This window comes from Equus asinus, chromosome 15 (assembly GCF_041296235.1).
Source record: "Equus asinus isolate D_3611 breed Donkey chromosome 15, EquAss-T2T_v2, whole genome shotgun sequence".
NCBI classification, from domain to species: domain Eukaryota; kingdom Metazoa; phylum Chordata; class Mammalia; order Perissodactyla; family Equidae; genus Equus; species Equus asinus.
In genome coordinates, this window is record NC_091804.1 from 19102242 (window position 1) to 19117519 (window position 15278).

The following is a 15278-nucleotide window of genomic DNA, read 5'->3' on the forward strand; positions in this document are numbered from 1 at the left end:
CAACCAAAAAGACGTAATCAACATCTATGAACACTCCACCCAGCAGTAGCAGAATACACATCCTCTGCAAGCGCCATAGGTCATATACCAAGCTAGACCATATCCTGGGCCATAAAACAAACCTTAACAACTTTAAAATAGTTGAAATCATACAGTCCAGCTTCACTTGGGGAACAAAATAAGTTCACATTTCTTGTTGACTGATTTATTTAATAAACGTATTTATTGAAGTATAATTAAACCTTTTTAGCATAGAGGTTGGCATACAAAAGGAAATCACTTATAGTCTAGTGGATGAACAAAAGAATGAATGAATCAGTGAATGAACACAAAAGAAATGATCTCATCTTGGGGGCTAACAAGCCCTCTTTTTACTGTTGAGAATGAAAAATCACTGATACTCTAGAATAAGTTACAGTCTTATTTTATTCACGCACGCAACATTAAGTAAAGATACTTTCTGTGATTTATTGGGTTTGGGGGTTTTTTTACAATTCAGAAAAGCTCACAGAGAATCTAGGACACACGGGTTCCCTGGGCAGCAAGAAGGCTGTAGCCCCACAGGGCCAGCAGATGGCGCCAGAGGACGCGGTTCAGCCCATGATGTTAGTCTTGCTTCCAGAGTCCCTGGAGGCGCCAGGCCCCCTCAACCTCTCCCAGCCTTGGTGAGAAGGTGAGCCGGCCCAGCCCTTCCTGGGTGAGGATAACGAGGATGCAGAGACAGCAAGCATAGAAACGCTAATGTAAAGCTTGACTGAAAGGGAGGCAAGGGAAGGTGGTAGCAAGAGGAGTTGGGTGATGGGAAAGATAGAGCACACAGAAATGTGGGTGGGAAGGATGGAGTCCAGTGAAGGGGAGAGGAAAGGAGGAGGCAAGGTCCCCAAGTCTGGGACATGGGATGTACAAGTGGAGGTCACACACTTCCTCTATGTCGGGGGAGGTCAAAAAAGATGGCTATTCGTAGATTTGGTGAAGAAGTTGCCTCAAGTGGCTTCTATTTTGTCTATGAAACAGGAGACCATTTTGCCTGTTGACAGTGAAGAGGCAGGGGGTCTGAAGGTGAAGGGGAGACAGCTGACAAGGGACATCCAGGAGGGTTGCCAGCCGACACTAAGGGTGGGTCTAGGGTTGGCACCATTCAGTTTGGCCTCTTCATTCACTTGTTCATTCATTCTGCAAATATTTGATAACCTACTATTACACCAGCCACTGTTTTGGACACTGTAACTTACATTTGGGGGGAGGGAGGTAGACAAATAAATAAACATACAAACAAACAAAAATGACAGAGAATGAGAAGGACTATGAAGAAACAGGCAAGGGGAGAGAACAGAGGGTGCCGGGAGGGCTGTGAAAATGGGGGCTTAGGGAAGTCTTCCTGGAGAAGGGACAGCTGAGCAGAGATCTGAATGCAGCCAGGGAAGGACTTGCAAGTATCTGGGGCATACGTTCCTGATAAAGGGGATGACCAGGACCAAGCGCAGGGGGCAGTGGCAGGAAGTGAGAACCAGGGGACAGATCACACAGGGCGTTAGAAATCACCTTTTCTGCTCAGTGTTATGGCAGTCATTGGAAACCAGGGAAGGGCATGACTGGATCTTATTTTTAAAGGATCACACTGCTGCTGGGTGGAGAACAGGCTAAAAGGGGCAGGCGTGGAAGACGGAACACCATGCAGGAGGCTACTGCAGCCTCCGGGGCAGGGAGGAGAGGAGCAGTGGAGGAGGTATGAAGGCATCAGATCCAAGATGTGTCCTGTAGGTGGAGCCAACAAGATTTGCTGATGGCAAATCTGATGATCAGATATGGGGTAGGAAAGAAAAAGGAGTCGATGATGACTCAGGTGTTCGCGCTGAGCCAAATGGTGGTGCCAGTTATTCAAATCGAATAGATTAGATTTGGGAAGGAACAGATCGAGAGTTCTGCTTTGGACATGTTAAGTCCCTGGAAGGATCCTGTAGGCGGTGTTGTGTTGTTTGCTATGCTTTGCTGCGTTTTCACCGGCAGGCGTGGCTCTGTGTTTTTCTCTAGCTGTAGTTATTGGTGACCCAGACACAACTATGGAGAAAGCAGACAAGTGATCCACGATTGAGATTATGTTGATCGGCTTTAACAGAACAAATGGCAAGAGAGTTAAGAAGATTGGAAAAAGACTGAGTGAAATGATAGATAATTGAAATCCCCACTCCTTGAACCAATTTTAATTAATCAGGACCGATCACAAGCGGTAGAAACCTAACCCACACTAGCGAAGCAAAAGGGGAACCAATGGTCCATGTGGCTGGATAGGGCATTGAAGTAGCTCACAAATGGGAAGGAAGAGCTATAAGACATGGTCTTGGTCATGGCCTTGAACTGGGCGTGGACAGATGACTGTGTGACCCCGTGTGCCCCACATGTGAGAGGGGGAAAGTGACAGATCCAAGACAAAAAGGATGAATGGGCTCTGCAGTGAAGGAGAGGGAACGCCCAATCCAACAGATCAAAATCGCTCAAACACTGAGCTCCCTGAAATAAAGTACACCTGACATTTTCCTCCCCTGACAGAGACGCAGTGTTCCTGCAAAATCAGTGTTCAACAACCACCGATAGGATCATGGGAGACGAGAACAGCTTTGCGTCCATCAGCTCCAGTTAAATAGCACGAAGCAGGGCTGTGACCAAGCCCTTCCTTTTTTATATGAAACACCTAAGATGAGCGTAGATGTCCTAGATGCCACCTTAGGAGGGCCACAACTCCTCCTGTTTGCTGAGATTTGTTGACCCTGCACAAATCAGGAGCAGCCGCCACAAACAGCCCAGCCAGTCATTATGAGAAAACACAGCCTCATGGAACTCTACCATTACGTTTGGCAGACCATTCATTAGACAGGCAGTTCTCTAGAAGTGAACCAGCAGCCCACCTCACTCTGCACCTCGGGCTCATCCCAACAGGCCCAAGTAAATGCACGGTGACTCAAACCAGAGGCGCTTCACTCCCACATTTGTCTGTGGGCAGGCAGACATTCCAAGTGGCTCCCATGAAGTGGGAGGCAACATGCTGCTCACCTGTTCCAGCAGCAAGGGTGGGAAGAGACAGCACCTGCCGAGGACCCCAGGCCCCTTGAAGGAACATTTCCGAGGCTTCCACAAAGCCACAACTGAACAGCTTGCTTGTGGATGCCCTGATGCCCACAGCACAAGAAATCATGCAGCCAGTTCTACGTGGAAACCAGTACCAGGAAAGAACTTTCCTCTCAAGTGACCTTCTACAGGCAACAGAATTGTATAGCGGGCGTTGGCGTGGGTTGGCCCAAGCATGCCACATTTGCCACCCCTGATAGAGTCCTCTGGGTTCAGTCGATGTCAAGCCTGCTTCAGAAACCTAGTCACAGCAAGAAACTCGTGCTGGGCCCCTGGTTCCTCCAGTCTCTCCTTGCTTCTGAATAGCTCTTGCTTTTATCTGCCTCGAATCTGTTTGGGGAGCTGCAAATCATAAGTGCTGCCCACATTATGCAATTATTTGATGTAGAGGCAGCACACTGCAGGACTGACTGCTTTGGCAAATTCTTCAGGGCCACCCCTCCCACATCTGTCCCCACCTGTGTGTCCCCGAAGCTCCCCCCACCTGCCTCCCAGGGTTGCTCCCTTCCCCTTGAGATGGCATCCTCTCCAAGCTGCATGGCCTTGCACAGCCCCACGCAAATCCCCCTGGGAACCTCGATTTCCTTGGCTGTAATACAATCCCCATCTCCCTTATGCAGCTGCAGATGCCCAGATGAGGGGACACAGGCGAGGAGTCTGCTAACGGTGACATCCTATGTAAACACAAGGCCAGTCCTTATCACCGGGCAGCCAGAGGGGCATAAGTAGCTCCTTCCTCCCTTTATCTGCTCTCAGGATGCGTCATCTCTGCTGCATGGAGGAAGTTCGCTGGGCCAACACCACCATATGTTTTGGGATGGGAGGGTGGGGGGAAGGGCGTCCTCAGAACTTTTTAAATTGAGTTATATCATACATATAGAAAAGTGTATAAGCCAATGCATTTTTGCCAATGTATATACTCATGCAACCACCACCCAGATCAAGATATGGAACATTTCTGTAACCCAGAAAGTACCCCATACTCCCTCCCAGGCACCTGCCATCCCCTCATTTCTAACACCATAGATTAGTTTTTCAGGTTCTTCAACTTCATATAAAAGAAATCATACAGCATATAGCTTTGTGTCTGGCTTCTTTCACTCAACATGTTTTTGAGGTTAATCAATGTTGTTGCAAACAGCTCATTTTATTCTGTTGGTACATGCTATTCCATTGTATGAATGTCTGCAGTTTGTCCATTCTACTATTGATGGACAGCTGGGCTGTTTCCAGTTTTTAGCTATGATGCACTATGTTGCTATGAACATTCTGGTACATATTTTTGTTAGGCATACACGCTCATTTCCCTTGGGTGTGTACCCAGCAGTGGAAATGCTGGTGGGCACATGGCCAGCTTCGGTAGAATCTGCCACACAGTCTCCTAGTGTGGCCGTCCCCATTTCCACTCTCTGCAGCAATGGCCTCAGAATGTTTTGTTTTGTTTTGTTTTTTTGATGGCACCAGCCTCTTCTCTTCATCGTGCAATAAAGAGAATGAGCCTGCACTGCGGAGTAAGACCTCAGTTCAAGTCTCGGCATCACCACCTACCTGAGTGACCTTGGGTGTGTTACTTAACTCTCGGAGGTTTGGTTTCCCCCCCAAGGGTAAACTGCCCTCCCCAGCCTGACTTGGCATCCATGTCAAATCAAGAGACCAGACCATACGCTCAGCATTTACAATTGACACCCTGCCTGGCAGGCGGTCCGCACCACGTGAAAATTCTCTCCCTCCCTCTTGCCCACACCTGAAGCTCCCCATCCTGCAATCACGGACTACTAGGCCCTTTTACCCTCGTGGAGCCCTTTCAAATGCCTATACCTGTGATTCTGGGAATGTGCTTATTACCGTCTTCCCCCACACTTACGTGCCGGGTGCTTCTGTCCGTCCCACCACAGCTAGTGGGGAAAATCCAGGGAGTCGGGAGGGACCGCGCTGGATCAGTGCCTCCCAAGCAGAAGTCAATAGAAGGTGCTTCTCGCAAAGTAACTCTGGGCTTTGACTAAAGTAAGGTCCAAATTTACATCACCTGCTAAGTACTGTGTGGAAAGATCTCCAAGAATCATGTTAATTTAAACAAGCAAAATGCAGGACAGGACAATACTTTGTCACTTTCGTATAAAAAGGAGAGAGAAGGGTATGTATTTATATTGACTTACATCTAGAAATGGATACACAAGACACTAAGAACATGGGGCTGTGGGATCAGCAAGGACTCAGGGCAGGCATGGGAGATGTTTCAGCGTCTTTTATGGCTATTCAGCTTGAACCACATCGATGGATCCCCTATTCAAAAAAATTTTAGGACTGGCCACATGGCCTAGTGGTTGAGTTCAGCGCACTCTGCTTCAGTGGCCGGGGTTCATGGGTTCGGATCCCAGGCACAGACCTGTGCACTGCTCTAGCCCTGCTGTGGTGGTGACCCACATATAAAGGAGAGGAAAATTGGCACAGATTAGCTCAGGACTAGTCTTCCTCAAGCCAAAAACGGGGAGGATTGGCAACAGATGTTAACTAAGGGCAAATCTTCCTCAGCAAAAAAAGAAAGAAAAAAAAGAAAAGAAAGAAAAAAAATATATATATATAAATTAACATATAGACATACTTTAAGTTATGCCTCAGGTGACTATGAATCGCTGACATAAACTCCATGAAGATGTCTGGTGTATCAACCCTGGCAAAGCAAGAATCCCTGTTAGATACATGCATGCAGGTGGGTATGCATATGGGGGTGTGTGAGGGTGGGTGCACATAGGCACAAGTATAGGTGTGTCTATGTTGGACATCTCCATCATAACCTGAGGTGAGGGGGGAGAGGATGTGGAGCCATATCAAGGGCAGTGCCCTAAACTTCCGAGAAGAAAACCCAACCTAAGCTCACACAGAGTTAGGCCAGGGGGGCCCACCTGGCTTTTCACTTCCTCTACCACCCAACCCCTCAACTCTATAGAATTCAAACTCTATCACTAGAGATCTGGAGTAAGAAAATGGCTAAATGTTCATTAAGGTTCCATGCGTGTGGGTCAATGTAGTTAAGTGTGGTATAAGGCTGTGGGGTGGTTTGTCTGGGTTAGAGTGAGCGTATGTAGGTTTGTGTATGTGTATGCAGGTGACTCCATATGAGAGATATGTAGGTGTGTGTGTTTACTCAGCAAAAAGGGCAGAAAAGACTCCCCCGCAATAAGTGGCAGGCCCTTGGAATATAGCAAGTGGGTGACACTTAGAGATATCTCCCTGCCCAAAAAATGGCCAAACTAGCCACCTTCCCAGAAGTCAACAGCAGGCACCCTAATAGCCAGACCCAGGGCTCCATGGCCAGGTGACACTGAGTAATAACACATCAGAGCTTGGCATGGAGCCTGAACAGGTGTCCCCTCCCATGGAACTAACCTTCACTCCACATGGCCATGTCACCCAATCAGGCTCTGAGAAGTCTGGCAAAAGGCCAGCAGGCAGACCCATGCCTGTCCTGAAGGAGCTGGGGTTGGGCAGTAAGGGGCCCTTATCCCCAAGGGGCCTTGCCAGCAGGAAGGCAAACAACCACAAACAGATTGGGGTGAGGGGATCCCCCTTCCAGTAAAGGTAGGCACCTGCTCTTCTGAGGTCACAGCCAGGCTACAGCTCCCCCCACCATCCCCCTACTCAAAGGAGGTACGATTAAAAAAACACACACACACACACAAGAGGCTGAGGAAAATGGAAGAGAGGAGCTGAGGAACTTGGGAAGGGCAAGCCTCTTTTATTATCCCAAAATGCAAAGTATTGAAGGCACTTACAATAACAAGGGGGGAGGGGCGGGACAGGGAGGTCAGAGGTCAGATCACAGAGGTAAATCAACGGGCCCCACCCTGGTCACCACCCGGCATGGAGAAAAGGAAAAGCTACAGGGCCAGGTCTGAAGCCAGTTAGGGTGTCTATGCCTACAAAAGATACAAGTCCACTCTACAGAGGATTAGGAAATTAGGAACACACAGCAGCAAGGGGCAGGGCTGGCAGTCACGAGTTAGTGGTTCTTTAAGGAACACTCTTGGCAGTGAGAAGGCCCTCAGGTCCCCTGCTGGAAGAGGTCTCGGTACATCTCGATGAGACGGGCAGCCTCACGCTGGCCAGAGAGCAGAGCACCATGGGTGGTGGAGTAGTATTTGCGGTGGGTGGCCTCACCTGAGAACAGCACCTGCATGGGCTGGGTAGGGGGACAGGGAAGTGTGGGTGGAGGGGCAAGAAAGACCAAGAAGCTGCCTGTCTTTCCCAGAACCTCCCATCCATACTATAAGAGAGGAATGAGCAGACATCTGAGATGCAGGTATTGCTGCTTCTCCAGAGGATGAGGAGTTGCCCATCCCACCTGACCACTTTCCCCTGCTTCTTCCCCAAACATGTAGGCCTCAGTTCTTTCTGTTGTGAGGTTTTTAGGAGTCCTGGCTATGCAGTCTGAGAGGCTCACTGTGCCTCTTACTAGTGAACTCAGGTTCACTAAAAAGGTTTAACCTCCCTTGGCCTTGATTTCCTTATCTGCAAAATGAGTTTATACCACCTCCTTCTGAGGGTGGTCATAAGGATTAAGTGAAATAATGTATCTAAAGCACTTAGAACCTGGAAGAACATAAGCACTCAATAAAGTTAGGTGGTAATTTAACAAACCTTTATGGAGCCCCTAATAGGGTCCAAGGACTGTTCTGGGCACTTGGAAGATAAAAGGTGACCGGGCTGCTGCTTTGAGGAGATTCCTTGCTGGGTGGGGAAGCCAGACACGAAACCCGATTACTAAACGGTGTCAAACATGATGTAATGGGTGTTTAGGCAAGGTGCTGAGAGCCCAGAAAAGAGGCCCACTGTCAGGGGGTCGCACAAAGCTTCCCAGAGGACAGGACCTTTGGGCAGCTTCTCAAAAGATGCTGGGTAAATAAACCGGCAAAGGACGTTTTGGGAAGAAGGAAAAGTGGGGGTGAAAAACACTAAAGCAGGCCTTGTCTAGGGGACACTGAGAATTTTGGAACAGCCACAGCTCAACCTCCAGAAAGCAGGCTATCTAGGTGGAGTCCAGGCAAAGTACAAGTGCACACATTCCAAGCTTGAGTCTAGACTTTATACCAGTGCCTCTCAACCTGAATGTGCAAAGGCACCAGCTGAGACCCTGGTAGAAGGCAGTTTTTATTCGGCAGGTCTGGGGTGGGCTGAGTCTACATTTCCAACACGCTCACACATGATGCTGGGTTGTTGGTCCACAGACCACCCACTTTGAGCAGTGAGGCTGTAACCCTCTAACAAGGAGCCTGCAGAGGTGGTTAAGCTGAAAGAGGGGCACGTCCTGTGGCAGAGGGCAAGCTGCCTACTTCCACATCCCTTCTCCTCTTTCTCCTCAGTAACAAAGCCCTGATTTTTAACTGGGTCCACTGCCATCCAGAATAAAGATGACGTGTCCCAGCCTCTCCAGCAGCTGGTGTAGTCATGTGACTAAGTTCTGGCCAATCAGCTTCAAGTGCATGGTTGCTTAGAGACACTGATTCAGCCCCAGGGGTTCCCCTCTTTTGCCCGTCTGCCTGTCCCCCTCCTTCCAGCCTGAAATGCAGATGTGAGAGCAGCAGGCCTTTCAGCCTTCTTGGACCACAAGGTGGCCTTGAAGGTGGAAGCCAGGTGCTAGCAATACTGGGTCCTGACACCTACCTCTGATTTCCTTTTATGTGATAGAAGCAGACTTCTGTCTTAAGTCAGTTCTTTTTGTTTTGTTTTGCTTTTTGTTACATGCACTAGTCCTAAGTGATGGAGGTGACATGAGAAAGTTCGCTTTTAGGGGGATGGTTGTGGCAGGAGTGAGGGCCTTTTCCTCTCTCCCCCTGAGTACGGCTGGGGTAGGCACAACCCACGTTAGCCGAAATCTCTTCACCAATTATGTCACAGAATTGCTTTAACTATAATTCTGTTTACTGTATGTGTACACTTGGTGGGGAAAACTCAAAATCCATTTTATAGGTGTAGAAATATATACAGTCATGTGTCGCTTAACGACGGGAAGACATTCTGAGAAATGTGCCATTGGGCGATTTCATCGTTGTGCGAACATGATAGAGCGTATTTACAGAAACCTGGATGGTATAGACCACTACACACCGAGGCTCTATGGTACTAACCTTGGGACCACCACCATATACATCGTTGGCCAAAATGCCATTACGCAGTGCATGACAATATAGTTATTTCTCTCAGATTTATTATTTCCTCTCTGAATGCATAGTTGATACAATTTTGGGGATGGTCATTATTCTTAATTTTATTTTCTAAACCATGTTGGGGAAACTTACTTCCATTGAATTGGTGCTGTCCAATAAAACTTTCTACAATGATAGAAATGTTCTATAGCTATGCAATTTAATAAGGTGCCACTAGTCACATATGGCTACTGAACTTGAAATGTGGCTAGTGCAACTAAGGAACTAAATTTTCAATGTATTCATTTAAATTTTAATTAACTAACTTAATTTAATGTGGCTAATAGCTACCTATCGGACAGCATAGCATTAAATAACTCCATTTTTATAACCTCAAGAAAGCAGTTAACATCTCACTTTGATTTCATCTTTTCTTCCAGATGTTAAGTGCACATTTCCTTGTTTCCTCTTTCATTATAGGAGCTACTCCATCCCTGACTCACCTTGGCACCCCTCAGTGAACAAACCCTCCCCCCCTCCCCCTGGACCAAACACACATCAGGAATAGCCACACACACGCCTCCTCACCCAGCACATGCCTCACGCACCAGCATACCCACACTTACCGCTGTCTTGGAACTCTCCGTGTACGGCAGGGGCTTGGCCAGCTTCTCCACGTCTGCCCCACTCGAGCCCACCTGTGTGTACGAATAGGAGCCACGGAAGTAGGGGTCGCTGCCCCAGGCTGAGCGCAGGATTCGCCGAGGTTTTGGAATGTTGGGGTTCCCTGTAAGAGAGTCAGAAGAGCCAAGAGCAGGGAGGATAAGAAAGGGCCACACACAGGAGACACCCCTGTGTCTCCCACTCCACCTCCGGGGCTGCAAGAGGACCAGGCTGCTACAGGTAGGCATGGAGGGTGGAGGGTGGAGGATGGAGAGGGAGGCTGTGGTTCAAGCTGGGCACCCCTCAACGCCTCCTGGTGACTCCCAGCAAAACAGCTCATGTCTCTGAGCCTTAATTTCCCTATCCAAAAAAACATTCCAGAGCATCATGTTTCCCCTTCCCACGTCAGGATTCTCACGAGGCTCTTCTGGGACAGTGGAGGAAAGATGTTCAACTGAAGAATCAGATGGTAAAACACAAATCCATCTCTTAGCAAGACAGCATGAGTAGGAAAGGGGCAATCTGAGGTTTCCTGGGGATACCCAAGATTTTTACCATTCAGCTCTTAAAGAGAAGAAACGCAGCACCTATGGTTTTGAGTGTTTTAAGTTCCAAACGGAGGACAGCTTGCAGTTGAGGTACCCGAAGCTGGGACATGGTGCCCGGCAGCAGCTCTCCCAGTGGGCGGGCCACCTCGGTTCACAGTCTGGGGAGGGGAGAGCTACCATACCGTTCAGGGGGTTCAGAGGGTCTAGCAGAGGATGGCCAACAGAGAGAGGCCAGTGGAAGCAGGCAGTGGCAGCACAGGGACGCACCTGTGAACTGCCGCAGCATCTCCGTGCAGATCTCAGCCACTGCCTCGTCGTCACACTTCTCCATGACGAGGGCCTCCTCCCCACAGATCCAGCCGCTCAGCACGTGGCCATAGCGCTCGGGCGGGTAGAGGACATCGAAGCCACAGATCTTGCGGTACCAGAGCTCAGGCGGGTAGGTGAGGGTGCGGCTCTCCGCCTCGTCCTCCCACACAAACTGTAAGCTGTTGCATTCAGGGCCCCAGAAAGGCTCCTCAAATTCCAGAAAGATCTTGTCGGTGGTGCCAATGCCCAGGCGGTGGATGGCAGCCACCTTCTCCGCGGGCAGGCCTGGCCGGAAGAAGCTGGCGTGCTGCCTCTTGAGCACGCCCAGCGACACCGTCACAATCACGTGGTCCGCCGGGATCACCTCGCAGTCCTCACACTCCACCACCACCGGCCACTGCTCATCCTCCTCCCGCCCGCTCCCCCGGGGTTCCTCTCCACCCTGGCTGCCCTCCCCAGTATCGTGATTGTGGTCACCCTCACCCCGGGGCTCAATCTCAGGGCCCCGGGGCCGGGCCGAGGCCTGGTCCCAGTGCACACAACGGACGGGTTTCCCCAGCTGGATGACGTGGGCAGGGATGCCCTCAGCCAGCAGCTCCACAACCCGCATGAAGCCTGAGGGGATGATGTGGTGGGCGCCGGGGATCTCGGTCCATTCCCCAAAGGCACTCAGGGACACCTCGTCTATGCTGTGCGAGCTACTCTCACAGCTCTCCACCTGTAGGAAGAGCCAGAGAGGAGCCAGATGACCACCAGGGCTGAGCTAGAGTTGGGGCAGGACCTCAGAGCAGCACCGCCCTCCTTGGACCCAGATTCCCCAGAATCAGTCTTCCTCACTCTGTCACCTGTACTTAACAAAGCTCCAAGACAGCAAAGATACCTTCAGGTACTGCTGGATCATGGCGAGCTTCAGGCGCTTGGTGGCCTCCGGGTCGTCAGGGTCATCCCTGATGCGGTTGCGCACCTCCTCCCGGGTGAACACCCCCACGCTGTTCTGACTCTCAGCATTCACTGGTTTACCATGCCGGAAGAACTCCTGGGTCAAGTTATAGACCTGCCAGAGAGACCCAGGAGACTGAAAACACAGCCCCTCATCCCACCTCCATCTCAGACCAAAGGGCCCCAACTCAAAAATTGCCACCTCCCAGGTGTTCCCAGATGTGCTGAGCCCACAGCGCCTCTCCCTTGGTGAATCAATGCAATGCTGAGGCTGCACCCACTGAGTCATGGTTCGAGTGTAGCAAGCTGCCCTGGGCAGCCAGCTTCCTTGCCTCCAGACACCACCCTCTGAGTGTGTGAGGGAGGTAGGATGGCCTGGAGGCTCTCGTGCTGGGCCCCTGCTTAGAACAAAGTGAAACCTCTGGTGCCTGTACAGTCTGCGGGAAAGGAACCACCCCCCACCCCTGCCCCCGGAGGCTCTACACAGCTGAGTGCACCACCCGCTGGAGAACCCAGGTCTGTGCATGTTTCCTTTTTCTAAGAACCAAAAACATGAACCCTTTTCCTGCCACCCCTGCCAAAGCATGTCTGCTCCGCCTTCTCCCAGGAGGGCACTCTGGAGCCGGGGCCTAGCCAGTATTTGGGGGGAGAGAGAGCAGAAGGGGCCCTGAAATCTGATCTCCCAGGAGACCCTCCCTAGCCCTGCTCAGGTCCTCACAACGTGCCCTCTTTACTGCAGGACTCAGCTGCATTTAAGGAAGATGGCCCTGTTGGGCAGGGCATGCAGAGGGGAGGGAGGCCCCAGTGTGGAACGGAAATGGAATGAAAATACACTTCACGGGCATATTTTGGCAAGAACTCCAACCCTCACCTCATCAACAGAAAGCGATGAACGGTCCCTTGGAGCAGGGTTCTACCGCCTCCGCTGCCTGCCTGGTACATAGCTCCCAGGTGAGCAGTGCTGGGTCAGGCATGGGGTGCCAAAGGACAAGGCCTGAGCCCCAGCATTCACTCTACAAACATTTACGGGGCTCTGTCCAGACACAGGTTGTAATGGTGAGCAACACAGACACAGCACCGAGCCCCTGCTGGGGAGGCTTTCCATCACTCAGCTGTATCTACATGATGTACTGTGACGTGAAAGAACCCAGGGGTTGTAAGATTAACCTGGACAACCTCGAACAGTCAGGAGGTAGTCAGGGTGGCAGTGGGATGGAGAAGAAAAGTATTTCAGGCAGCAAGAACAGCATCTTTAAAGATGAGGGAGAGGATATAAGATGCGTTCAAAGGGCTCAGTCTCGCTGAAGGGGACAGCGAGGAGAGAAAAAGTTGCAAGAGATGATGGGAAAGGCAGGCAGGGGCTGGGGCATGAACAACTAAGAGTCATGTCAAGGACTCTGGACTTTGTCCAAGGCCCTGGCGTCACTGAAGGGCTGTGAGCATGATCACCCGCCCACTCTCCTGCCCAGGACACCGGCAAATGTGGGCTCCTAGGACAAACATCTGGGGCTGGTGCTGATTAGTGGTGTGTTTCCCTTCGTAAATTGAGTTTGAATTTGGTCAGCACACATTCATGGGAGTGATATCCGCCCTGTCACTCAGCCCAGGTATAGGCCCTGTAGCTACAGAGTAGCTGGCACCCCAGCTGGGGAGTCCAGGGTGGGTTCCCACCCACCAACATTCCACTCAAGGGCAAGGCCTCCACATGAGACAGAAAATATAAAGAAGAGAATGAGTTAAACTGTTCATTTTCCTCCCTACAGTCACAAGATGCTAGGCGTTTGGCCTTAACTGGAGTCCTCAGCAAATTCCTCACGCAGGACCACTGCCAAAGAATCAGCCTTTCAACTCCCCTCCTCCTCCCTGGGTTGTTTCCTTTGGTGATAAGCAGCGTGGTACCCAGTCCTCAGCCCATGTTGACTAAAGGCCAAAATGCCCAGCTGAGGAGTAACAAATTTAGTCCATCTAAGCGATTCTTTGTGTCAACCACCAACTAGGACAGCCTTAACTGAACGTGGGTTTGTCACATGGGTACAGTCTCCTGTCCTGGGTTAAATGACACCTTCCCAGTGTGACCAAGGGAAAAGAGACAGACCTGTAATGTCTAATACTACTCACCTCAATTCTCATTAAGCACTTTTCATCAGGATCTCATTTAATCCTCATGACATTATGAAGTACGTATAACTATGTTCACTTTACAGGTCAGGAAAGTACAGCTCAGAGAGGCTCAATAACTTGCTCAAATTATACAGCTAATAAATGGTAGAACTAGTACTTAAATCAAGGCAGTCTTGCTCCAGAGATTAAGCTCCATGATACAACTGCACAAACTCATTTATTTGTTAACAAATATAACACATTCAAATGAGTAGCCCTGCAAAATCATCACCTTTGGAGGGAGGCTGCATATTTTTGACGCCACCCCCAGGCAGGGCTTCACATGCTTAGAGCACACCTCTCAGAATGGCCTTCAGTACTGCAAATCTATCTCTTGACCGCATGGTTAACACCTCCTCCTCCTGACCCAAAGTATCACCCAGAGTGATAACCCACCTCTATCCATCCTACTTTCCATGACTCACACTCTTGGCTTTCAAAAATCAAACCCATGAGCACAAGTTGATAACAATCTACTTTTAAGGACATTTAAAAGAACAAGTAAGTCATGGACCCTGAAAGACACTCTCAAGAGGCATCCATGCTTAAAGCACTCACAATAACCTGGGATCAGGGTATGACTGGTTCCCAGTAGACCAGGAAGCTCTACTTTGAAGAATACTAGTCCTTATCTTCTCATTAAAAATTCAGTCTCTTTGCACATGAGTGCGAACACACAATACCATGGGACTGCACACAACATATTTTGTGAGTGTACACACATAAGACACTGAGTGTGACTGCCCTCCATATTGAGCATGGACTACCCCAAAGCAAGGGTCATTTCTCCTTTCCCATGCTCAAGAGACATAGAAAGTGTACAATAGATGCTTTTTTTTTTTTTTTGAGGAAGATTAGCTCTGAACTAACTACTGCCAGTCCTCCTCTTTTTTGCTGAGGAAGCCTGGCCCTGAGCTAACATCCGTGCCCATCTTCCTCTACTTTATATGTGGGATGCCTACCACAGCATGGCTTGCCAAGCAGTGCCATGTCCGCACCCGGGATCCAAACCGGTGAACCCCGGGCTGCAAAGAAGCGGAATGTGCGCACTTAACCGCTGCACCACCAGACCAGCCCCACAATAGATGCTTGTTGACCAATTTACTGACCTGGAGTGCAAGATCCTTATACTATAAAGGACGAGCTGTCAGAAGGCAGGACCTACATATTACCTTGCTTGTTCAGTGCAGTTCACAGAACCAATGAAAGATACCAAAAATATTAACATTTTTAAAAAATCTGAATAAGACAAGGAAGGATGTGTCCCATTGCCACTTCTATCCAACACTGTACTGGAGATATTAGCCAGTGCAACAAGGCAAGAAAAATAAATAAACAGTCTTAGGCTGTGCTGTCCAATACAGTAGCCACTAGACACCTGTAGCAATTTAAA

At 49.7% G+C, this 15278-nt stretch overlaps 1 protein-coding gene across 6 annotated transcripts in view; it reads right to left on the bottom strand.

Moving 5' to 3' along the window:
* Window positions 1-6835: 6835 nt before the first annotated feature.
* Window positions 6836-15278, bottom strand: part of SMOX (spermine oxidase) — a 139743-nt gene continuing 131300 nt past the window's right edge. For 3 of the 6 annotated variants that reach the window (XM_070485615.1, XM_044747812.2, XM_070485616.1), the window contains 4 exons: window positions 11667-11840; window positions 10745-11504; window positions 9893-10053; window positions 6836-7303 (listed from right to left, as the gene is read on the bottom strand). In XM_070485615.1, coding sequence (XP_070341716.1) covers window positions 7166-7303; window positions 9893-10053; window positions 10745-11504; window positions 11667-11840 — 1233 coding nt within the window. In that variant the 3' untranslated portion in view covers window positions 6836-7165. Of the gene's footprint in view, window positions 7304-7761; window positions 7852-9892; window positions 10054-10744; window positions 11505-11666; window positions 11841-15278 lie in introns of all 6 variants that reach the window. The other 3 variants (XM_070485618.1, XM_070485617.1, XM_044747811.2) reach the window with 2 other exon arrangements.